The sequence below is a fragment of the Peromyscus eremicus genome, chromosome 12, assembly GCF_949786415.1.
Source record: "Peromyscus eremicus chromosome 12, PerEre_H2_v1, whole genome shotgun sequence".
NCBI classification, from domain to species: domain Eukaryota; kingdom Metazoa; phylum Chordata; class Mammalia; order Rodentia; family Cricetidae; genus Peromyscus; species Peromyscus eremicus.
The window spans coordinates 37356395-37382063 of record NC_081428.1 but is presented as its reverse complement, the minus strand read 5'-3'; the positions used below and the strand labels follow the sequence as shown (position 1 = coordinate 37382063).

Here is a 25669-nt window from a genome sequence, read left to right as displayed (position 1 = left end):
AGCCACCCTGCAAAAGTCATTTTTAAATCAGTGTTGATCCCAAGTCCAGGACCTACACTGGAAAGGGGGAAGTACCAGGATACCAGTTCAAGCTTGGGAGAGATGACTCAAGATCCTCCCTGTCATCTTGGAGAACCCAAGCCTAAGAATGAAGCTCCAGCAAGGGCTGGCTCTCTTCTTCAGAGCTGGTCAGGATGATTGACAGTAATGGTGACTAGTAACTAGCATATGTTTCTAGTCAAACCTCTATTCATTGCTGACATTTACTTTCCAAATGAAATAATTATTTGGCACAATATCTCAGACATATTAAGAGCCTCAGTAAGTATTATTTTTACCTGTTATAAGTATGATGGTCACATTCAAATGCATTTTATCACAATGCAGCTCTGCAATTGTAACTCCTACAACAGCCTGCTATATGGTAAGTATGGGCAGTGAAGCCCCTGCTTGGGGAGGGAGCCACCAGCCCACAGATGACAAATTTGCAATCTACATAGAGGTCTGGTTCCGAGGGTAGGAGTCCTCCACACAACCTGGGTTCGTGAGCAGAACTTCCGCATGCTGCCTGGCTTTCATCCATTTCTCAGAAAACGGCATGCTCAAGGGAGCATCCTTGGAGAGTACTGTACAAATGACAAACACATGCCTCCATGTCCCTTAAACTGCAGTCTTAGATGCTGACTTAGCAGTCTTGAACGAATACTATAACCTTGGGGCAGGGGGTCTCAAAAAAAATGTGTTATAGAGTTAAACACGCCTAACCACGTTTGTCACTGCTTTTGCTATCTATCAAAGCTGCTTTTGCTATCTATCAAAGCGGCAGCGCACAGGGAAAAGAAATATCTGTAGAGGGAGGAATAAACTAAAATTTCCGGCAGCCACAACGTTCGCTCACCATTCACATTATATGTAGATCAATCATTTGCATTCTACACGTGAAAGTGAGGGGAAATTTTTAATAAAAAATAATTCTACATCTGCTCCCGTCAGTTGCTGGACGAAGCCTCTCTGAGAGGGGCAGGGGGGAGAAACTAAGGTACAGCTCTGTTTTTCTAGTCAAATCCAAATAGAGGCCTCTCCAGCCTCACCTGAGTTAAGCGAATACCAGCTCCAGGATCTTCCCTTAAACTACTCAGAGCTCTGGCTAGATGCACAGCGGCAGGCTCTTCAGGTTCCTTACGCACGCAGTGTCTACCAAGTACCAAGGTTTGCATGAAAAGGGCCAACAGTGTAAAAAAAAAAAGAAGTGACCACAAACATAGTCTGCAAATGCTGCAGAGCTACCGTTCTTGGGTCTATTTTTACCTCAGCAGAGAGGCGAAGGCCGGCTCTTTGGAACAAGGCTTGATAGTTTTACTCTTCATTTCCACGAGTGGTACCCTAGGAGAAAGAAAGAGTGGACGTAAGAAGCCAGAGCCAGGAATCCTGACCAAAGAGGAATGTGCACACCAGGAACCCACTGGGCTCCACTGCTGACCGGTCTTGGAGGCAGAGGACAAAGACAGACAGACAGACAGACACACACACACACACACACACACACACACACACACACACACACACAGCCCTGACATTTGGAAAGGCCATGGTCACCTAAGGAACTGGGGGGAACAGTGATTCCCAGGGACCTGGGGGAAGGGTTTCCACACTGTGGAAGCCAAAATCACACTCTAGTTTTAGAAGTCCTCAAAGGCCTTCAAAGACATACCGACCAAGTGCACATGGCCTGCACCCCCAAGTCCTACGTGGGACCGCACAGTGACAGCACCTAGCGTAAACATCTGACTGAGCAGCTTGAACAGACCGCTGCCTGGGGGGTATCACAAGACACACCACTGAGAGCTGAATCTCACTGTCCTCAGTTCTTGGCTCAGGTGGTTCCTAAATGTAGGGTCTTGTGAAACGCAACAAGAAAGGAAATGGCGGGAGGGGGAGCGGGGTGGGGGGGGGAAGGAAACAGCCAGAAGAGGAACACGGCTTCACTTCACTCATTGGTGATCGGTTATATGAAGAACCAGTGCTTTAAAAATTAAGTGACTGAATGAGAAAAAGAAAAAGAGTAAAAACTTAAATCAGTGTTTTTCCACTATTAATAGGACTCAATCTGAATAGAATAGACCTTTTGTAGACAAATAATTCTTTTCTCTGTTTTTTGTTGTTGTTGTTGTTGTTTTGAGACAGTTTCTCTATGTAGTCCTGCCTGTCCTGGAACTTGCTGTGTAGACCAGGCTGGCCTGGAACTCACAAAGATCTGCCTGCCTCTGCCTCTCAAGTACTGGGATTGAAGGTATATTACCATTACACCCAGCTTAATTTTTTTTTTAGACTTATTTTTACCATTTTATAAGTGTTTTGCCTGCATGTACATCTGTGCACCACATTCGTGCTTGGTGCCCAAGGAGGTGGTAAGCTTCCATGTGGATGCTGGGAATCGAACCCAGGTCCTTTGCAACAGCAAGAAATCCTCTTAACCACTGAGCCAGTTCTCCAGCCCTAATTTTCACTTTTTAAGTGTAAAATCACCAGGGTAAGCTATTGAACTAAAAGGATACAAGGACATAAATGAGATTTTTTTGGGAATTCTACAAAGGTGAGGGCCACTTGGTTTACAATAAGGACGACACACATGGACATGCTAGACAAGCACAGCAAGCTATAAACACTGCAGGGGCAAGATAAACTTGACTACTTAGACCGGGAAGCAACCCAAAGACTGAAAATAAACAGCTGTTTTCTAAGAGTATGAAGACAAACTTTAGGTTGTTATGAAAACAAAGAATCATCTTTGTTTTTCATGTGTATATTGTGGTATGTATATCACATAGGTGTGGATTCATCCACAGGTGTGCATGTATGAGCGGAGGCCCAAGGCTGACATTAAGAATCTTCCTTTGTGGCACGAATCCTAAATGGTCTTATCATAAAAGCCTGGAGCCAGATATCAGGGTGAAAACTAAAAGACCAGAGGAAACAAGCCACGGTCACTTCTCACCTCACCAACTTCTCAGCCGAAAAGAGAAGATCCTGTCTCCACGAATCCTAGATTGAATGCCTCTGAATTCTCAGCCAAAAGGGGCCTAATTCCTATCTCCTCCCACCTTATATTTCTTTCTCTGCCCAGCCATATCACTTCCTGTCTCAACCTTCCTAGTGCTGGGATTAATGGCATGTGTGCTTCCCAAATACAGGTAACAAAGACATGAGATCTCAAGTGCTGGGATTGAAGGTGTGTACCAACCACTGCCTGGCTGTTTCTCTTTTAGTCTGGATTAATCTCGTGTAGTCTAGGGTGGCCTTGAACTCACAGAGATCCAGATGGATCTCTGCCTCTGCCTTCCCAACTGCTATTGGATTAAAGGTGTGTGCCACCACTGCCTGATCTCTATGGCTAACTCTGTGGCTGGCTCTGTCCTCTGATCTTCAGGGAAGTTTTATTAGAGTACAACAAAATATCACCACATCCTTTGATCGCTCTTACTCTTTTGAGGCAGAGTCGCTTCCTTAAGCCCAGAGCCCATTAACATGGTAGTCTCTGTCTCTTGGCCTTGCAAAGCTGGGACAACAGGCGAGCTCACCCAAGCACCATGCATTCTGGGGATCCAAACTCTGGGCCTCGTACTTGCATGGCAAGTGCCTTAGCTGCCCAGTCATCTCCCGTTGGTGGCGTTGTATTGCATGTGGTTGTGTAGGCCAGAGAACCACTTTGGCTATGGTTTCTCCTTAGGTGCCAATCTACCCTGTTTTCTTGGAGATCTACAGATAGGCTGGGCCCACTGCCAGTGGGTACTACCACTCCTGGCTGTGTATGTAGGAGCAAGGGATCAAACTCAGGTCTTTGTGCTATTGTATGGAAAGTATTTACCAACTGAATCATCTCGCCTGCCCCTTTAATTGTCTCCCCAGTATAAGGAAGAGAGACATCCTGAATAAATGAAGTCCTGAGTGTCCATGTTAAAGATCCCACAGCCTCAGGCTCAGAGGGACACCAAAGCCTTTTTAGGGGACTGATTCTGAGTGCTGATAGTGTACGCAGAAAATGTCCACCATAGCTTTCTGCCCTGGTGTGTGTGGCCTGAAGATTGCTACAAAAGTTGCTCCTAGCCAGGCAGTGGTGGCACACACCTTTAATCCCAGCACTTGGGAGGCAGAGCCAGGTGGATCTCTGTGAGTTCGAGGCCAGCCTGGTCTACAGAGCGAGATCCAGGACAGGCACCAAAACTACACAGAGAAACCCTGTCTGGAAAAACCAATCAATCAATCAATCAATCAATCAATAAAATAAATTGCTCCTATCACATTACCTGAACCTGTCACTTTGATCCAGCTGTATACCATAAGCCCTACCTTCTTTTCCAGCTGTATACAATAAGCCCAGTCCTCTTTTCCGGCTGTGTGCAATAATTTGGCCTCTCATTTCAACTGTCCATACTAAACACATCGAGTTTCCAGGGTTCTAGGCTTCTCCAGCAGGCAGCCCAGACCATCTACCTATCCCAGATTTACACCCATATGTCCATCTGTCTGTCTTGTCTTTATTTCCTCGCTGCCCCAGTCAGGTCCATCCCTAAAGGCTATGCAAGAACTTGGTACCCCAGTTCCCCTTAAAGAGTTTTAAAGGAAGCAAGACCATGGTGCACACTCACATTATCTGTGACCTCCATGTACTGTCAATGAGTAATGTTAGCTTAGTTTGGACACTTCAAATTCTAGTAACAAAAGACGGCAGTGAATTCAAAATATTTTTATTATCTTCTTTATCATTTCCTCTGTGATAAACAGGATGTTAAGATGGTAGATAATCTAATCTTATGAGATTCGGAATTAACTAAGAGACATGCCTTTGGGTGGGTCTTGAGGGCATTTCTAGTAACAATTAATTAGGAAAAGACCCTACCTCAGAGTGGATGCACCTTTTGGTAGGTAGCCCAAACAGAAGAAGTTCAGAGGAAAATACAATGTAGCTTGCCTGCCTCTTTTGCTTATGAGTGTGTCTGTCCTTCACTGACATAAACTCCAATTTCTTCTGTCTTCTGACAGTACATGGAGGTCACAGATAACGTGAGTGTGCACCATAGTGAACTAAAACCCAGCAATTTTGAAGGAATCCTCCAGGTCTTCATCACAAGATAGGGACTGCTGAAGCAAAAGCCTTTTAAGCTGAACCACCACTGTGACCTGAACCTCTCTTTAGGGCTCAGACAGGCATTGTTGAACTATCCAGCCCCTATCATGGAAGCCATTCTAATAAACCCCCTTTTACAATACATTTACATTCTATGAGGTCTGTTCTTCTAGAGAACCCTGTCTACTACAAATAGTAGCATAGCAACCTTTTTGCTTTTTCATTTCTTTGGTGGCAGATATAAAGGAAGAGGCTCCTGTGGGATGATCTTCACTGAATGAGACTTCAAAGCTCTCTGGCCCAGAATTTAGGTCCAAAGGCTACAGCTGTAGGTCCAAACCACTGGACTGGCATTAGGTTTTCTCCCAGGAGCATTTGCCCAACTTTCTCCCATGAAAAGCACTACAATAATCTTTCAGTGATGAGATAGAAGAGCAGAAACAGACACATAGGATTCTTATTCATCTAGCTAGAAACAACCTAAGGTCTTCTGTTGAAAAACTGACAAAATACTGCCTAAGATGGGAAGTCACGTTCTGATCTATTTGGATTTAATTGTGTACTGACATCCATTTAGGATTTAAAGGTCACCAAAATTTTATTTGCAGCCAAAGGATTGAAACGGGAAGTGTGAAAAACACACTTAATACATTTTTCTATGCAGTAAAATTATGCCTTAAAGTTTTTACAAGTGTTTTATGTAAAAGCTATTTTGAGAGACATATTGTGTTTTTAAACAAAGGGAACTGACTGTGGTATGTATATGTTAGCAGTAACAACCTAAAACTCAACTGATGCTAAGTCCAAGAAGCACTTCATTAATTCAAGAAATGAGCTATTATATAAATACACAATGTTATGTCCTGAAAATAGTCAATACTATTGCTTTACTGAAGAGTCAATAAAAAAATGGACTGAGACTGGACAGGTGGCTTAGTGGCTGGGAGTTTATACTGCTCTTGAAGAGGACCTCAGGTCAGTTCCCAGCACACATATTGGATGACTCATGACCACCCGTAACTTAAGCTACAGGGGATCCAACACCCTCTTTTGGCCTCTACAGGTATCCTCACACACATGCAAATAATCACACAGAAATACACACACACACACACACACACACACACTTTAAAATAAATACTTTTTAAAGAAATAGGGCTATCCAACAGGGTTTTTTCTTCAATTAAAAAAATATCTCTCTGTGTCTCTGTGTCTCTCTGTCAGTATGGTGACTTCTCAGAAAATTGGGCTGGAGAGATGGCTCAGTGGTTAAGAGCACTGGCTGCTCTTCCAGAGGTTCTGAGTTCAATTCCCAGCGCCCACATGGTGGCTCACAACCATCTGTAATGAGATCTGGTGCCCTCTTCTGACATGCAGGCATACATGCAAACAGAATACTGTATACATAATAAATAAATAAATCTTTAAAAAAAAAAGAAAATTGGGAATTAATCTACCTCAAGACCCAATGATACCACTCTTGGGCGTATACCTGAAGGATGCTCAATCATACCACAAGGACACTTGCTCAACTATGTTCATAGCAGCATTATTCATAATAGCCAGAACCTGGAAACAATCTAGATGCCCCTCAACCAGAGAACGGATAAAGAAAATGTGGTACTTGTATACAATGAAGTACTACTCATGTGTAAAAAACAATGACATCATGAAATTGCAGGTAAATGGATGGAACTAGAAAACATCACCCTGAATGAGGTAACCCAGACTCAGAAAGACAAACATGGTATGTACTCACTCATAAGTGAATAGTAGATGTAAAGCAAAAGATAATCAGACTACAACCCAGAGTTCTAGAGAAGCTAGGAAACAAGGAGGAACCTAATAGGGATGAATAGATCACCTTGGGAAGGGGAAACAGAGGAGATCCCCATGAGTAAACTGGGGATGGGGGGAGCGTAATCGAGGGGAGGAGATGGGAAATGAAAACATGAGGGAACAGGATGGTTGAGCTGGGAAGGGATGGAGTGGGAGAGCAATGAAAGAGATATCTTGACAGAGGGAGACAGAGGGTTAAGGAGAAACCTGGTGCTAGGGAAATTCCTAGGAATCCACAGGATGACCCCAGATTAGACTACTAGCAAAAATGAAGAGGGTGCTTGAACTGACCAACCTTGGTAATCAGACTGGTGAATACCCTAATTGTCATCATAGAGCCTTCATCCAGTATCTGATGGAAGCAGATGCAGAGATGCACAGCCAAGCACTGGGCCGAGCTCCAGGAGGGAAGAGGGATTATAGGAGCAAAGGGGGGGGGGGGGGGGAGGGGTCAAGATCACGATGGGGAAATCTACAGAGACAACAGAACCAAGCTCGTAGGAACTCACAAACTTTAGACCAATAGCATGGGACCGGACTAGACCCTCTGCATACAGGAGACAGTTGTGTAGCTGGGTCTGTTTGAGGGGCCCCTGGCAGTGGGATCAGGATCTATCCCTGGTGCATGAGCTGGTTTTCTGGATCCCATTACCTATGGTGGGACACTTTGCTCTACCTTGATGTAGCAGGGAGGGGCTTGGTTCTGCCTCAACCGAATGTACCAGGCTTTGCTGTCCCCCCATGGGAGGACTTACCCTTTCGGGGAGAGGATGAGGGGTGGGCCGGGGTGGGGGAAGGTGGGAGTGGGGGGAGCGGGAGGAGGGATGAGAGGGGGATCTGTGGTTGGTATGTAAAATGAATTTTTTTAAAAAATATCTTTGTGTCTCTCTGTTTCGCTCGCTCTGTCTCTGTGTCTGTGTGTCTGTCTCTCTTTGCATGTGAGTCTATATGTGTGTATGTGTGTCTGTGGGTGTGAGTGTGTATGTGTGTGTGTGTGTGTGTATATGTGTTTGTGTGACATTTTTGTCCTGCTCCCCACTTTCCCCTTGACTCTAGAGACAAAGTCCCTCGTTAACCCTGGAGCTGAAGCTGACTGTGGCTGGCCAGCCATCACCAGCACTCTTCCTGTTTCCAATCCATCCCTCCTCCCCAGTGCTGGTTACAACGCACAGGGTTTTCATGCCTGATTTTCACACGGGTTCTAGCAATCTACACCCAGGTCCTCATACATGTGCAGCAAGCACTTGACCCTCTGAGCCATCTCCTCAGACCTCCTCAACAGTTTTCAGTGGTTAGGGAAACAATCTAGAGCCTAGGAAAACAGAAAATAGGGATAGGAAAATCCCAGGGTACGCAAAAAGCTAGACAAGCTCCAACATGTTACAACAGTGGATACAATACTGTAATACAATACAACAAAATACAGCCGGAGGATTCTTTAGATAAATAAGGGGAAGACTAGTGTGAAAGTCATGTCAAGTAAGAAAATTGAACTTACCAATAGCCATTGGTTCCCCACAGGATACAGTGTAGCACATAATAGAGGAAGACGGAACTCAAGAAGATGGCCACCAGGTACCCTCTCATGGCTGGCCTGCCTGAAACAGGGTCCAAAGACAGAGGGGATGGTTATGCAGAGGGTTTCCCACAATGGTTCAAATACATGAATTAGTAAATAAATCTATGAAGAGAGAAGGGAAAATGACATGGGTCTGTAACACTGAAATTGCTCACTGAATGTACAGAAAGAACACTTACTTCTGTTTAGTCTTAGCAATTTATCAACAGATGATGAGGTTTCCAACAACCAGTTCTGTGGTGTCAAAGCTAGAGGCTTCCCTGGAACTTTCTCATGTTAGGTAAAAAAGTAAAAATTCTTCAAAAAGAGAATTTATTTATCTCCACGCCCAAAACTTATCTTCAAAAACACTAAAGAATATCTTTTCTTTTTCTTTTTTGATTCTTCCCAGTAAAAAGTGAGTATGTGCTTCAAGATATGAATAATCATTTCACTCCTTTGGGGCCAAAAGTGACATCATTATTCGTCACAGTTTCAGTGCCCTTTTTCTCAGTTTGAAAAATGGGGGAAAAAAACTTATTAAAACATTTCAACTTTTAGACATTTGTATTAGACTTTTCCACATCACAGCATAGGTGTGTTCAGCTTTTTTTTTGCATTAATGTGTTACTCACTGTACCGTTATAGACAGATAAAATGTAGATGACAACCTTCTCTAGAATGTAAACACACACACACACACACATACACACACACACACACACACACACACACACACACACATCACTTTATGGAATATAAAGTATAACCAGTGGTTCTCAACCCATGTGTGTGTGGGGGGGGCGCATACCAGATATCCTGCATATCTGTTATTTACATTACAATTCTTAACAGTTGCGACATTAAACATTACAGTTAAGAAGTAGCAATGAAATAATGAGGAACTGTATTCAAAGGTGGCAGCCTCAGGAAGGTTGAGAACCACTGGAAACATTTGAAGTGTGTTTGCTTAGTACCCCTATCCTTTGCTTCAAAATCAGACCTGAAAAACTCCTTCTTTACTATGAGATGAAATGCAGAAGGCATACTGAATATATAGTTCTATAATACATCTTTTTATTTCAGTGCATCTGACGGGAAATGGGTAAATGATCGCTTTGCCTCCCTTATCAAGGTCCCGGATGATCTAAACAATTGCACTTACCATTCCTTTCTTTCTTATCCATATCTAGTAACCTCAATCCAGGTACCTGAGAATACAAAGTGAGGGCAGGCTGGAGCCATTTCCAATTCCTTCTAAGAGGGAAATAATTTAAAATGAAAATCTGTGTTTTTGTTTTCTTTTTAAGTTGTGTGTGTTTGTGTGTGCACAGACACGTCACACACATGTATGTATGCATGCACGTGGAGTCCACAGCACAACCTTAAGTGCCAATCCTCTTCAGTTCTGCCTTTTTTTTTTTTTTTTTTTTTTTTTTTGGCAACTGGTGAGACAACTCCAGGGACTTTCCGGTCCCTGCCTCCCCAGCACCAGGATTCTAAATGTCTGCTACCATGCTTAGCTTTTTCACATGGATCCCAAGGGGAGAATTCATGTCCTCACGCGTGTATTGCAAGCCCTTTACTGACTGAGCAGTCCTCTTATCCCCTAGCTAGAAATCTTAAGCCACTTTTTGCCTTTGTAATTAGAACACACTAAACCAAACTCAAGTGTTTTATTTGATCTGTTTGTTTTTATAACAGAGGGTCATCTTAAGTATGACAATTGCCCTGGACTTCTCACAGCTGAGACTCACTCGTGCTACGTTAATAATGCAGGAGATCTGCTAAGCGGTCCTAAACGGAATGACTCCCTGGTCTGGCCGAGCTTGCTTGTCACCTCTGACCGTCAGCTATTGCTCTGTGCAGCCGCCACTCCCATGTAATTTAGAATAAATTAGTTTCAAGTGATGGGAGAAAGCAAGTAAACAAGGGAGGTAAGTGCATTAAACTTTAGTCCACACATACTTGTAAGCGAGTTCGTGTAATTCCTGGGAAATGACATGACCCACAGCCCAACTCCACCTGAGGCCTCGGGCCTTAGGTTAATCAGTTTGTTTGCAGCTCGAGTGCTCAGACCTGTCTATAAGCAAAAGCACATCCTCCTTCTCAACAGGTTGTCACACTGGCCTGGGAAGCAACTGACCACAGTCGAATGTTATCACAAAAAACCTTACTTGAGTGTTCACAATAAGGATTTAAATTTCTACTCAGAATAACATACTTCATGTAAATAACATACTTCATGTAAATATCTAGTAAAGATAACTTACTAGTATCAGCAAAATTTTAAAAATATAGTTACAAATAATGGCCTAGAAAAGATGTCAGTATTTACCCTTCAATCTGCTTATCTGTCTCTAAAACAGACTGGGGGCAGGGGTAATTTTATCAAGCATGGCATTATGGGTAAGTAAGAGTCTTGTTATTGTCTTATTTTTCACTCACTAGTATGTGGTTTAACTGAAAACAAAGAAAGATAAGAAAATGTGGTGATATTTTATTTGTGCACCCCAATAAAGCTTATCTGGAGAGCAGAGGGAAAAGCTAGCCACTATAGTAAACATAGAAGTCAGGCACTGGTGGCACACGCCTTTAATCCTATCACTAAGGAGGCAGAGATCCATCTGGTTCTCTGTGAGTTCAAGGCCACAATGGGCTACATGAGAGAAACAGAGACAGGCAGTGGAGACACACACCTTTAATCCCAGGAAGTAATGTGGCAGGACACAGAAAGATATACAAAGGCATGAGGAAACAGGAACACTCTCTTGGGCTTAGGATTTCCAAGGCTTCTTTTTGCTTCTCTGATCTCTCAGTTTTCACCCCAATATCTGGCTCTGGGTTTTTTTATTAATAAGACCATTTAGCAATTTGTCTTACAAGAAAACGTTCTTTTTTCTTCAAAAGGTAAAATAAAGCTGGGCGGTGGTGGTGCATACCTTTAATTCCAGCACTCAGGAGGCAGAGGCAGGCCTCTTTGAGTTCGAGTCCAGCCTGGTCTACAAAGAGAGTTCCAAAACAGACTCCAAAGCTACACAGAGAAACCCTGTCTCGAAAAAACAATAAATAAATAAATAAATAAATAAATAAATAAATAAATAAATAAATAAATAAACCTGCTTTTGAAGAGGTGTTTACACAGCACCTGAAAAAAAAAGGTGGGGGGGGGGAGCTTAGGCACTTTCTAGAATTTCATGGCCAACTTAAAGCTTTGATATTCAAGATGCAGAGCAGACCAGGGCCAACCAGGATATCCTGGTGATAAACATGTATGGTCCCTCTGACTATTCACAGGAAAAAGCTTCCACAAATAGACTAATTCTTTAATTTTAACCCCATAAATGGAATGACTATGTTGCTTTGAGCATGAGTATTCAAAGGAAAAACAGTCAGGATTTCATAGAGGATGTGTGGCTTTGAAAAGCCGTAAGGGTCTAGAACGCAGCTTCACTAACAAGCAAGCACATTTTAAGATCCTAACATTAAACACAAAGGGTAGCCGACTTTGGAGTGCAGGTGCCCTTCGAACGAGGTGCCACAAAACCATCACTGCTTTAACATGCGGGCTGGGGGCCATGAGGAAGTCAGAACTCACATACAGAAAACAAAAGGTGATCTTTTTCTCAGTGCATAAATAATTTTCAAGTGCCAAATTAAGCTCAGAAACGGCAACCATTTCATCTGGGGAGAAGGTTCATTCTGTAGCTCGCTTGCCATGCAAGCAGGAGGACCTGAGTTCAGACCTCCAAAAAAAAAAAAAAGCTCCATGTGGATGTGTTTTCTGTAACCCCGGCACTGCGTAGAGTTGGTGCGGAACACACAGATCCCTGGGGCAAATAGCCACACAGATGAACTCCAGGTTCTGTGAAAGACCTGGCCTCAAAAAAAGGAGAAAAGCGACTGGGAAAGATGTTGACCTCTGGCCTACATGCACATAGGATTAAGTACCTCCACCACACACACACACACACACACACACACACACACCTTTTTTTTTTTTTTTTTAAGACAACGGCTTTCCCTTCTCTTCAATAGCAAAAGAATGTACTGTTTATATTGAGCTCCTAAGATCACAAAGAGCCTGTAAGGCTAGCATTTCCTGAAAGGGTCACAATAAGCTTGTATGTGTGGGTATGATCCTCCAGATGACTGAAGAAAAAAAAAAGAGTTGCCTCCCATCACACAATTTAAGAGAGCTAGAAAGAGAGTTTGCTCTGTCCCTTAGAGATCTATTCCTGGATCATCCTTGTAGGATAAAAGGGCCAGTGAAAGAAACTCACCCTGGTCCTGAAACCAGAGCCTGTGAAAGAAACCCACCCTGGCCCTAAAACTAGAGCCAGAAAGCTAAAAAGGGCTAGTGAGCCCGGCGGCGGTAGTGTTGCACACCTTTAATCCCAGCACTCGGGAGGCACAGCCAGACAGATCTCTGCGAGTTCAAGGCCAGCCTGGTCTACAGAGCGAGATCCAGGACAGGTACCAAAACTAAACACACACAAAAAAAACCCTGTCTCGAGAAGAAAAAAAAAAACACTCTTTGGCCCTGAAACCAGAGCCAAATCTGCCCCTGATCAACTGAACACGAAACCAATCAATCCCTGAGCAGGCAAACCAACCAGTCCCTGAGCAAGAAATCTAGCTAGCCTATCTGAGCTTGTCCAAACTCAAGGGGATTGAAATCCGACCAATTCCACCCTGAAAATCTTCTCCCTGGAAAAACTCTGCCCCTAAGAAGCCCTGTATAAGCCCTGTGCCTTTTCAGTTTGCTGATGCCTTTCTCACCCTGGCAGAGGCGGCCACCCTGCTGGATGCTTCCCTCCCAATAAATCTCTTGAATGAGGTTTGGGTGAGACCTTCTTTTGCTGGAGCTGAGGCTGGGCAGAGCAGAGCTGAGCCTGAGCACTTTTGCTGGGGAAACCTTCCCCTTGCAGAGCAGAGGAGCAGAATTGTTACACTCCCAGGAACCTGAGCAGAACTGTAATAACCTCACTGGGGAAACCCTCCCCTGCTGGGGCAGAGTTGTTACACCGGGAAACCTTCACCTGGAACAGGGCTGTAAACTGCAATGCTTACAATGGCTTGTGGTATTCCTTGGCTCCCGATTGCCAGGATCCCTTTCTATCCAAGCTGCAATGCTTACAGTCCTATGTGGTGATACTGGAAATCAGTGTGGAGCTAGCTACTAGAGGCCAAGCAGTGGTGGCACACACCTTCAATTCCAGCACTTGGGATCTCATGTCTCTGATCCCAGTGCTCGGGAGGCACACACCTTTAATTCCAGCACTTAGGAGGAAGGAACAGGAAGCGATAAGGTAGGGTGGAGACAGGAACTCAGGCTTTTTTCAGTCTGAGGATTCCCAGAGATCAAGAAGTCTTTCTAGTGACTGGCTGCTCTGCTTCTCTGATCTTTCAGCTTTCACCCTCATTTCTGACTCCGGGTTTTTATTATTAAGACCAATTAGAATTCGTACTACAATCCTGTGCTCTCAAGATAAAAGGCAAGAGGGGAACCCAAAAGAGAGAATTGCAATCTACAATTTCCTCATCCTCATCATGCTTTATTGTTTTGGAAGTGCAAATCACAGTGAAGGGAGCTATCTCTGGGTAGAGCCCAAGGGTCAGCACCATCCAGGGTGAGACGGCAGCCACATTAGCAAAGTAAACACCCCTGAACATGAGGTTCTTAATGCATACAAAAGTTTGAGAAGCACTGCTCTGGGACTTTCTATAGAATGTAGAAAAAGAAAATTGGGGGTTTGTGGAGACCATAACACGTGGTACCGTAAATACCCCCAAAAGACCTCGGGTGACCTGAAAGCATGCACTCCCTTTTTTACTTCACTCCTAGTACAGAGCCTGCCTGTCACACAGAAGTTGCTAAGTAGGTGGTTGTTGAATGTAGTTACAGATATCAGAACTCAGCGCTCTATACTAATTTTTCATTCTAAATGCCTAGCATGTGGCACATACCCAAGGACTAAGCATGACATGGATTCATTGAAAAGCGAGCATTGGCATGTGCCAAAGCATCTGAGAAAGGGTCCGGTGTATCATCACTTGCCACTCTTACAACCGTGAGGAAGTGGTAAGCTTACAATTCCTATTTTAGAGTCGAGGAAACCGAAGGGCTGAGAGAAGTTTCCCACCTGACATGTGACAGAACCCTGTGACTCAAACAGTGGCTATCAGACCAGTCCCTCTACACTGTCTCTCCCCGGGGCACTCCTTCACAAATGGGCAGGTCCAAACTTTTGATACCAGATTAAACATTACAAAATGTTTTTCTAATTGTCAATTCCACCCATTTCTTCAGCAGAATTAATTCAGTGCCAATTAATAAAATGGAGGGCTTACAGTCTCTGGCACGAATTCTGCTGAAATAAAATAGAAAGAAAGCAAACCCTATAAAACGGCACTAGAAAAATGGCCCTATTTTTCTTTGGGGGACTCCTAATGCTTTCTCCAGCCCGAGGGAGCTTGCTAATCTAAACACCCAAAAAGAAGAAAACATGTTCAACAACAATAGTGAAAACTCACCAAGTACAATAGCCTTGTGGGTCTCAAAATCAGTATCAACAGCAGGTCAGACACAGCCGTGGTGTTTGCTTTTTCCACCCTGAGCATTTGCAGCCCCTGCTGTCTGGTTTCTATGGTCCCATTTCCTCTTGGCCTTTCTCCAGAGGCTTTTGAATGCCCATCTGTACTCTAAGCCACCCCAAGATCTGGTGCTGCTCTTGGTTCAAGAAAAGGGAGCCTGCAGAGCCCAGGGCTAGCAGCTCAACAGTGTGATCAGGTTCCTGTAGATAGCATTCATTGGCCAAAGCTGGTTCCCATTGGTAGGTTCCTACAATGGATCGCACTTTCTTAATATCTGCATTCATTTGCTCATACTCTCTCACTTGACCTTCTCCCTAGCAGCATGGTAGCCAAACTTTATCTATTTATTTCCTAATTATTTCTAAATTCCTAAGGTCCTACACCATGTCCCCATGCTCTCTGTGGCAAAGTGTTCTTGCACTTCCTGCCTGGTCAGTGATACATGTGGCTCAACTGTCCGCGCTAGGCCTGCTCTCATACCCAGTGTGCTGCTGCTGCTAAGACCCAGTGAATGACATATCTGTGCAAATCAGAAAAGAACACCCTACTGGCCCCACACATCCCCATGAGCACCCATTATCTCTGATTTCAGCCCAGCTAGACTTGGGTTGCGACTTTCCCTTACTCACATCCTGCCTTCCTTCCTCTTTCTACTTACTGCCCAGTTGCTATTCTCTGCAATTACATACGCATGGGAAGAAACCTACAAGCTGGAGCCCATGTTAATTTCTAATGTTTAGATCCAGCCCGAAGCCTAAGCCCCACAGGCCCAGACATCTCTGCTTAGCTGAAGTCTTACTAGAAACACTGGAAACTCCTCAATCTTCCCAACTCACAACCTCCTTCTGAAGTACAGGTCCTTATTACTTTACCTGATGGCCCCAATGTGCAGGGATGGCCGTCTTACATACCGAGGCCTTCCATCCCCTGGAGGCCATGGCCATGTAAACAATAGCGTAGTTTATTGTGCACATAGTAAATGCATAGCATGGTAATAAACCCTTTTGTACATAATAAGTTTAATACTCAGACCAGCGGTCAGAATTCAAACTGGTAACTATCTGATTTCATAGCCCAACATTTTAAACTGTATATTAAGTAAAACTATAATAACTGAATTTTTAACTATAACACTTTGAACTTAATGATACATTTTAAAATTAAAACAAAGAGACTGGGGTGTAGCTCAGTGACAGAACATGGGTTTAACATGTCTGAGGCCCTAGATTCAATTTCCAACACTAAGCAAATAGAAAATAGATAATGTTATAATACACAGTGTTTATTAAAATACACTGACTTATAAACACTTTAATCTGTCTCACAAAGAGATAGTTTAAGGCACTGATGGGATTTTCGGCTAGGAACATCTCAAAATTTTCAGCCATAATTAAAGAAATGAAGCACATATACAAATAAAATGCACTATTATGCCAAAAGAAACTATCTATGACTTTAAATCTGAAGTTATTAGCTACTACTATTTGATTTAAAAAATATGAAGATGGGAAAAACACCTACAAATAAACCAATAGAAAATTATAACTTGATTTTTATCTCCTCTCCAATAATAATAATAATAATTTTGAGGAGTCTCAACAAATTGTTCCCAGCTACATAAATTCCGGCCAATTTCTAAAGCCGTGGCTGTTTTCTTCTTCCTGGCAGAAAAGCAACATGGTGTGTAATTAAGCATGTTTGTCTCCCACCCTCAGTTGCTTGGATAATGCACCAGTGTTCAGCCACGCCCACTGTTCTCTTGCAGTCTGTGCGGAAAGCCAGTGCTTTGCCAGACAGATTTCATCCTGTGCGTATGCAGACAGCCTTCCTCATCTCCTTGAATGTGAGCTGCCATTGCCAAAGCAGACGACCGCACCCCCTACCCCCACCCACAAGGAACACGCTCCTGGCAAACGTGAAAAGCAGAGAAACGACTCTCGGCAGAATTTTTATTTCTAATAGCACAGCTGGCACAAAAGAGCACTCGGCTAACAGCCGCTGCATTGGATGCTGAATACTGGATGCTAAAAATAAATGCACTAAAATTCCTATTCTTAGAACCTCTCACTTGATACTTGATACTCTGCTCCATTGCACATGCACAAGGAAGTTTCCAAAAGAATTCCTACGTTCCCTTGGTAAATTCCTGTTTTAAGGACCTATCTCTCTCTCTCTCTCTCTCTCTCTCTCTCTCTCTCTCTCTCTCTCTCTCCCTCCCTCCCCCCCCCCCAGGGTTTTTCTGTGTAGCCCTTGCTGTCCTGGAAATCACTCTGTAGACCAGGCTGGCCTCAAACTCAGAGATCTGCCTGCCTCTGCCTCACGAGTGCTGGGTGTGCAACACCACTGCCTGGTGATCCACTTGTGAATTCTCATTCTCTCTCCCTCTCCCTCTCCCTCTCCCTCTCCCTCTCCCTCTCCCTCTCCCCCCCCCCTCTCTCTCTCTCTCTCTCTCTCTCTCTCTCTCTCTCTCGACAGGGTTTCATGTAGCCCAGGCTGGCCTCCAACTCACTATTATAGCAGAAGCTAAATTTGAACTCCAGATTCTCTTGTGTCCACCTCTTGCATGCTGTGATTATTGGCAAGAGCCATCATTAGCAATAGCCTGGTCTATTTTCTTATTTTAATATTCTATTGGGAAGATATCAGCTGCAAAAAGTATTTGATAATATAAATGTGTAATGACGGTGCTTAATTTTAAAAATTAGCCTTATTGTAATAAAAATTCTGTATAGTAATTTCATCATTTCAATTGTACAATTAGATGAGGTATGGAGAACGTAGACAATCCTGTAACAATCACCCCTGTCAGGGTACCAAATGTTTTCATCAAGCCCAAATTCCCTTTGTCCTCTCTGCAGCTAGCTCCCTGCCCCTCCTTCTGGATCCATGCGACCTGATGACATCACTATGGTTTGTCTGCCTCTAGAACTTCATAGAGATGCAGCCACACAGGGTGTCTCTTACTTATGTTGCTATAATGCTTTCAGAGCACATTCATCATTGCTGCTGGTACCCAGAGTTTATACTGCTAAGTATATTCCTCTGTGGCTAGGTGTACAGGAATTGACTTATCATTTCCCTGGAAAGAAGACTTGGATCTCTTTGCAGATTTTCGTGTACTGTAAATAAACTGCAATGGACATTCAAATACAGCTTTTGAGGTGGAAATATGTTTTCACGGACAGTGTAAGTGCCAGCTAGTTTTTGTCAACTTGACACAAACTAGGGTCACCTGTGAAGAAGGAGCATCAATTGAAGAATTAGCTTCATCAGATTGGCCTCTGGGCATGTCTGTGAGGCATTTGCTTGATTGATGATTGGTAGGGAAGGGCCCAGCTCACTATGGATCTAGGTTCTATAAGAAACCAAGCTGAGCAAGCTGTGTGCTGGATAGTTTTATGTCAGCTTGGCACAAGCTAGAGTCACTTGGGAAGAGGGAAGCTCAGCTGAGAAAACGCCCCCACTGGATTGTCCTGTGGGTGAGTCTGTACTGAATTTTCTTGATTGATGACTGATTGTGGGAGGGCCCACCACTGAAGGTGGTACCACTCCTGACCCAATGGGCCTGGGTGGCAGAAAAGTAAGCTCTCAGAGCTGAACAAGCCCATGCTGAGCAAGCCAGTAAAAAGTGTTCCTCCATGGTCTCTTCAGTTCCTGAAAGTACGGTTCCTGCCTTGATTTCCTCACTGGGCTTCCTTCAGAGACTGACTGAACCTATAAGCCAAAGAAAGCCTTTCCTCCCCATGTTTGTTTTGGTCAGTATTTTATCACAGTAACAGAAATCATGCATAGTATAGTAAATATTTTCAACTTTATACGAAACTTTACATTGCATCTGATACCTATTTTTAAATGACATATTTGCTTCAGTTGGTCAAAATGGGGGGGGGGGCTGTTACTGATGCTATTGAATAACACAAAAACCACCAAACAAAAGAAGCTCTAAATGTATTAATGATAATATATTGATTATGTACATATAATTAAACATAATGCATATGTACCCCAGGATATGGAGAACAGCACTTAGTACTGTGGTTGATATATTGTGCACCCCAATAAACTTATCTGGTGGTCAGAGAACAGAACAGCCACTATATTAAGCATAGGTTTAGGCAGTGGTAGCACATGCCTTTAATTCCTAACATTCAGGAGGCAGAGATCTGTCTGGATCTCTGTGAGTTCAAAGCCACACTGGAAACAGCGAGGCATGATGACTCATGCCTTTAATCCCAGGAAGTGATGGCAGGAAGCAGAAAGGTATATAAGGCGTGAGGAACAGGAACTAGAACCTTTTTAAGCTTTTAGCTTATAGCAGCAGTTCAGCTGAGATCCATTCGGATGAGGACTCAGAAGCTTTCAGTCTGAGGAAACAAGATCAGCTGAGGAATTGGCGAGGTGAGGTTGGCTGTAGCTTGTTCTGTTTCTCTGATCTTTCAGCGTTCACCCCAATACCTGGCTCCGGGTTTGTTTTTATTCATAAGACCTTCTAACAATTTGTGCTACACAGTGTGGTATGGATGTTAAGCTACACAAAGTCAAAAATTATTCTGGTTATCTGTAAAGGAAAAATATCTAATTTTTCTGGTATTCGAATATGGCCCAGAATTAGGCGTGCACAGGAAGGCAACGGAAATACACACTCTTGCCCTGACTGATCCTCTGAGTCAGAATAGGGACTTTTGGGGGCTGGAGAGATGGCTTAGAGGTTAAGAGCACTGACTGCTCTTCCAGAGGTCCCGAGTTCAATTCCCAGCACCCACATGGTGGCTCACAACCATCTGTAATGAGATCTGGCGCCCTCTTCTGTATACATAATAAATAAATAAATCTTAAAAAAAAAAAAATAGGGACTTTTGAAGATGCCTGGGTGATACATGCTTACAAAGCCCCGCTGGAAGTCACAGGACCCCACCGAGAGTGTCAAGCCCTCATGCAAACTAGGGGTTTTGAGGTTTCAGAAGTTCCTTCCAACTCCCATGCTTCAGCCTTTGGGCATCTCTCAAAAATGACAAATAAATAGAATTATCTCTGAAGAAACAAATCAAATACACTTTGAGGATAAGAAGGATTGAAGAAAAGATCCAGTCCCCACAGTAGGGAATGTCTGTGGTTTGTTCGTAGGCTCACCAGACACGGTTGTTCCTACAGAACTGCTAGTTTAATCCCTACCTACTATCACCATCCCATGACACTACTCATGTTTTGAGGAGGAAATATGTAGAACCTCTCTTGAACCTGAGTTCTACCCCCAGGACCCACGTGGTCAAAGGAGAGAACCAATTCTGTAAGTTGTCCTTTGGCCATCTCTCTCTCTCTCTCTCTCTCTCTCTCTCTCTCTCTCTCTCTCTCTCTCACTCTCTCTCTCTCTCTCACACACACACACACACACACACACACACACACACACACACCCCAAATAAATAAGTAAATAAATAAATAAAAACAAATAGAAATAAGTGTAATTTAAAAGTCTTTTTAAAAGACCAAATGAATCACCATTCAAACACTGACAACAATATTTCCAGTTACTGTTATTTACAACTTGGATCCAGGAATTACTATCTTAGCACTAGAAAGGGATCAAAAGTTTAGGACACTTAGACAGAAAGAGGCCTTATGTAGTAAACTACAGCAAAGCAGCCAAGATTGTAAAAAAAAAAAAAAAAAAAAAAAAACTTGAAAACCTGTCAAAAGTATTTAAGTAACAGAGCCTAGGCACACCAGAGCATTTTTAGGTGGATTAAAACCTCACCCTTTGGCACAATTCCTGTCCCATGGCGAAGGTACAATAGTACTTACTTATTCCATGAATAAACAGATCAATAAGGGATGAAATGATACTGCTGACATCATTGGTCTTTCATTTGTCCCATTCTCGCTGATCTCTAAGGTGTTAAATATCTCTCCCACCTCCCTCTGGGTGGTGGTGTAAGAGCCTATGCTTCCAGATCTCCACTTCCACCTCTCCTCATCCACATTCAGGCTCCCAGGCTGCTATCTTAATCTTGTTTCCCAAATCCTCATTCTCATTATGTCTCACTCAGCTACTCGTAATGATCTCTAATCTTCCCTTTAAACCAGCCCACATGTTAGAGCTGGCATTAAGCTCTCAAAGGGCAGTCAGTCCCCATCTTGTCATGGACCCACAGTAAAACTTTCACTGGCTAGCTACCACAGGCACATAACATCGCTGAGCCCAGAATTCTAGACTTCTATATAATTTAGCCCTTCCATTTACTTCTCATCATTTTCTTCATGCAATTTACAGTTTGTAGGCCCCAACAGAATTGGGTGTTAAGATTGCCTGTTTGGGGCGGATCTCTGTGAGTTCAAGGCCAGCCTGGGCTACCAAGTGAGTTCCAGGAAAGGCACAAAGCTACACAGAGAAACCCTGTCTCGAAAAACCAAAAAAGATTGCCTGTTTGGCAGTTGCACCCTTTAGAGCTGAGTCTCAGCAATTCCTGACTACTCAAAAGACCCTGGAATTTGCCTAGTGTCTTTATGTCTCATTTTCCTCTGCAAAATGGGGAATAATGATGCTATGTAGCAGAAGCGTTACAAGTAACAAATGTAATTTAAGCATCTGTCAGATTGTAAGAACTTTTTAAATCTTATTTTTTTCTTTTAGAATTAGTGAAACTGGCCATACACCAAGTCTTTATCCAAAACTATCTTCTTGAAAACACAAAAGGTAAAGATTATACAGAAATGCTAATAATAGCTTCGAAAATGCAATTTCCGTTACCACAGCAACGATTATGTCTGTACACTGACTTTGACATTTCTAAGTATCAACTGACAGGAAGTCTTCCTTAATCATATGCTTCTGAATGTAAAATTAAAAGGCATTCCAAACAGTACTGGTAATTCTTTGGCCAAATTCAAAATTAAATCCCCCTTCTGCTAGGGAAACTGTACCTTCTTATGATTTTCATAATAAAACTACACAGATACTGAGAAATAATAAAAATCAAGCAAATCCCAATTAATAATCAGCATTTCAAATGTTTCCATTTCTTCTTGAAACAGGTATCCCATAGACAGCTGTCCTACAAGTTCACTCTATACAGCTAGACTGGCTGCGCCTCCCGCCTCCACTTCCCAATTGCCGGAATGACTGGTGTTTATCACCCCGCCCTGCTTCAAATTTGTCTAAAAATAATAAGTAAAATCAAGAACTTTACAAATACTCTAAGCTGGTGAATAGGTTCATCTTTACTAGGATCTCTTATAGCGTTGAGAAAGAGTCAGCTTTTATGTTCTAGATGGGGAAGCAAATACCGTGACTCAACACGTTTAAGAAGGTGAAGACTGAAATCATCTAAGCTCCGGAGCAGCCAGTGGATATAAAGGAATAAACACACGGCATGCAGTAACCTGCTTTCTATTACTGTGATGGCCAAAAGCAAGCACTGATTAAACCCTGGGGCGTTTCCTTTCGGGATTATTTCACATCACAGATTACAATCCATCACCAAAGGCAGTCCGGGAAGGAACCTGGGGGCAGGGACTGAAGCAGGGTCCATGGAGAAATGTTGCTTACTGGCTCGCTCCCCATAGCTTTCCCACAGAACTCTGAATACACCTTCCCCAAAGCAGCACAGCCCACAGTGGGCTGGACCGTCCCACAAGTGAAGGCATTTTCTCATCTGAGGTTTCCTCTTCCCAAACAACCCCGGCCTGTCAAGTTGACAAAACCCAATCAGCACACTGAGCAGCAGATGACAACAAATAGCTAAAATTTACCAAACACTTGTCTGGCAAGACTGTTCTGGATGTTCTAGATGTAGAAATCTTTAGTCATCAAAGACAGCCTCTAAAACAGGTGTTTATTTTGTCATCCTTTTCACACAGATGGAGAAACTACCCAGAAAGAGTAAAACTCAACCAAGGACACCCACAATGTCTGCAGTGGGGCTGGAACTTGAATCCATGATTTTTGTTATCATAAGGACTCTCAAAATTATCCCGTCTCCTTGATACCAGAAGATGGGAAGACTGACAAGAAAGGCAAAATCAAGATTACAGGCCAGATTCCATCAAGAGGTTGGTAGCAGGAAGAAATTGAGGATCTCATCTGACCATCCAAGTCTAGGTTCACTATAGTGCAGTGTTGTTCAAGTCTAGTTAGTGACCTCAGGGTATCCTGGGGTCGGGGTGGGCTATAAAACACCACAAATAATCTCAGGATTACTAAACAAGAACTCAAGAAATTCTCAAAGACTAAATTCCAATGCTGCTAAAGCATAATACTCTCAATTAAGATGTGTCCCGTCCAAAAAGAGTTCCACAAGACAGTACTGTTGAGCCAGCAAGATGGCTTAGTGCAGTGGTTCAACCCGTGTGCCCATCAGATATTTATATTACGATTCGTAACAGTAGCAACATTACAGTTATGACAGAGCAACGACATAATTTTATGGCTGGAGGTCACCACAGCATGAGGAACTGCATTAAAGGGTCTGCATTAAAGGAACTGCATAAAGCATTAGGAAGGTTGAGAACCACTGACTTATGGGGAATGGTACTTTCCACACAGGCTGACAACCAGAGTTTGGTCTATTAGGACCCACACGGTAGAAGGAGAGAACTGACTCCCACAACTAGTCCGCTGGCCTCCACACACACACCACAGCATGCGTGTTGGCACACAAGCATGCACAATGGAGCTCAGGTCTCAGAGACACACAGAGACAAAAACGTAATAAATGGCTTAAAAGGCTGTACTGTAACCAATTTGCAGGAGCTCATGGGGGTTTGTTTGTTTGCTTTTAAGTAGCTGATTCCTGGTGGGTATTTTTTACTTTAAAGCTTTCTCAGAACAAATGATGAGGTAGTGTATGAAATTTGTCAAAAAAAAAATTATATATACATATAAGCTTCCCAGGCTCCGTAGCCCGCCTTGTGGATAGGCTGAAGAGGAACTGATTGGTTCATGTCTCCTGGGCTTCCTGGCCACCTGCAGAACCCGAAAGGAAGAAAACAGCATGCAGCTGGAAACAGACACGTTCACACCACCTGCGAGGAACTCCACATTTCCAGTGCTGAAATCCACATCTAAGGAACCCAAGACAAGGCTGAGTGGCCTCCACCGACCTGCACTTTAAGGGTGTGTTTCCCGAAGGCCCTCTCTTTCTGAAAAACGTAGTGAGGAGAGATGGAGGAGGATGGAACGCATCAGGAGTCTACTGCTGACAGGTGGAGGTCTTGATACTGGAAATAATCCAAGATGATGGGGGTACGCTGCTGCTTCCCTTGCAAGTGCTGAAACAAAACACAACACGGAGATGGCACATTTAGAGAACGGCTAAGCTGCCAGAAGCTGAGGCCATTAACAAATATAATAAGAACACTGTTTCAGTCCCATCATCTACGATTTCCTAAAAGCTGCTTTATGGGATGATGAGATTCCCAAACACAAAACCTAAACGAAACAAACACAGAAGCGCAACAGCCAAGCAAGCCCCACGTTACATTTCTGTCCTTCCAGACTGATTTTCCAAAGGACCCAGGTCAATCATTGCTTTGAAAAATATTGTATTCAGCTCCATGAATCCAAAGCAAGCTGGACGTGAAAGAAACAACTGTCTGACTTTTTAGGGTTCTCTAACAACAGAGAGAGAGAGAGAGAGAGAGAGAGAGAGGAGGCTTTACTGTTAAATGCAGAAGGGAGGGGAAGAACTACAGCTCTCAAAGCCTTTGAAGGTTAAGAGTGGAAGAAAGGAGGAAGGAGAGGGCTTGAGAAGAACAGAAACGGGAAGGAGCAAGGCAGCAACATGGTCGTAGTACAAGCACAGCCAGCAGCCAGTGTCAGATGTGCCGTGGGCCACTTCCTACAAAGAGAAAGAAAAAAGCTGAGAAGAAATTCTGAGACGGCTCCTCATACAGCTTCTCTTATGCCAGGTTAACTGGAACAAAGACTAACTAACCAACCAACCAACACCTCATGCTTGCTTCTGTTAAAGACATTTGGGGAAAAGAAATAAATGAAATTCTTATTAAATGGATACACAAAAACTAAAATAGGGTTGGCTTTTATTTGTGAAGTCTAGGCCAACAATTTTGCTGATTATAAAATCGCTGCGTGCCAGGCAAAGATAGAGTCCACCAAAAATGGACTGCAAAGTTGAGCTCACTAGGGCTGGTTGAGTGTATGTCTAAACAAACACGTGCGACCAGACTGCCGGGGACCAGAAACCAGGGGATGCTCTGAGCCATGGAGGAGGATTTTTTTATTTAACTTGTAGAAAAAGATAAAAACACTATTTTTATATACTATACATATTTCTATTTTGAAGTACCAAGAAGTTGGCCCTCTTAGAACTCAGAAGTGGTGCTTTGGATGGCCACCCTTACATATAACGACAAAGTTCTGTGAGGCATATCTTTGAACTTCAAGAATTATGAATTATAAATCAAGATAAAATTTAAACATTTGTATAGATTTTTTTTCTCCATGATTATATAAGACACAAAGTTCCTGGGTTTCTATCACCTTCAACCAACTACTACTTAAGACTAACTGGAGTAAAAGAATCCTGATTCTA

General features: G+C 43.2%; 1 protein-coding gene across 3 annotated transcripts in view; it reads right to left on the bottom strand.

The window, feature by feature from the left end:
• Positions 1 to 25669, bottom strand: part of St3gal6 (ST3 beta-galactoside alpha-2,3-sialyltransferase 6) — a 65085-nt gene that overhangs the window by 20051 nt on the left and 19365 nt on the right. For 2 of the 3 annotated variants that reach the window (XM_059277672.1, XM_059277671.1), the window contains exons 2-4: positions 24219 to 24386; positions 8463 to 8562; positions 1309 to 1383 (exon numbers count right to left, since the gene is read on the bottom strand). In XM_059277672.1, coding sequence (XP_059133655.1) covers positions 1309 to 1383; positions 8463 to 8551 — 164 coding nt within the window. In that variant the 5' untranslated portion in view covers positions 8552 to 8562; positions 24219 to 24386. The remainder of the gene's footprint in view (positions 1 to 1308; positions 1384 to 8462; positions 8563 to 24218; positions 24387 to 25669) is intronic. The other variant, XM_059277673.1, reaches the window with a different exon arrangement.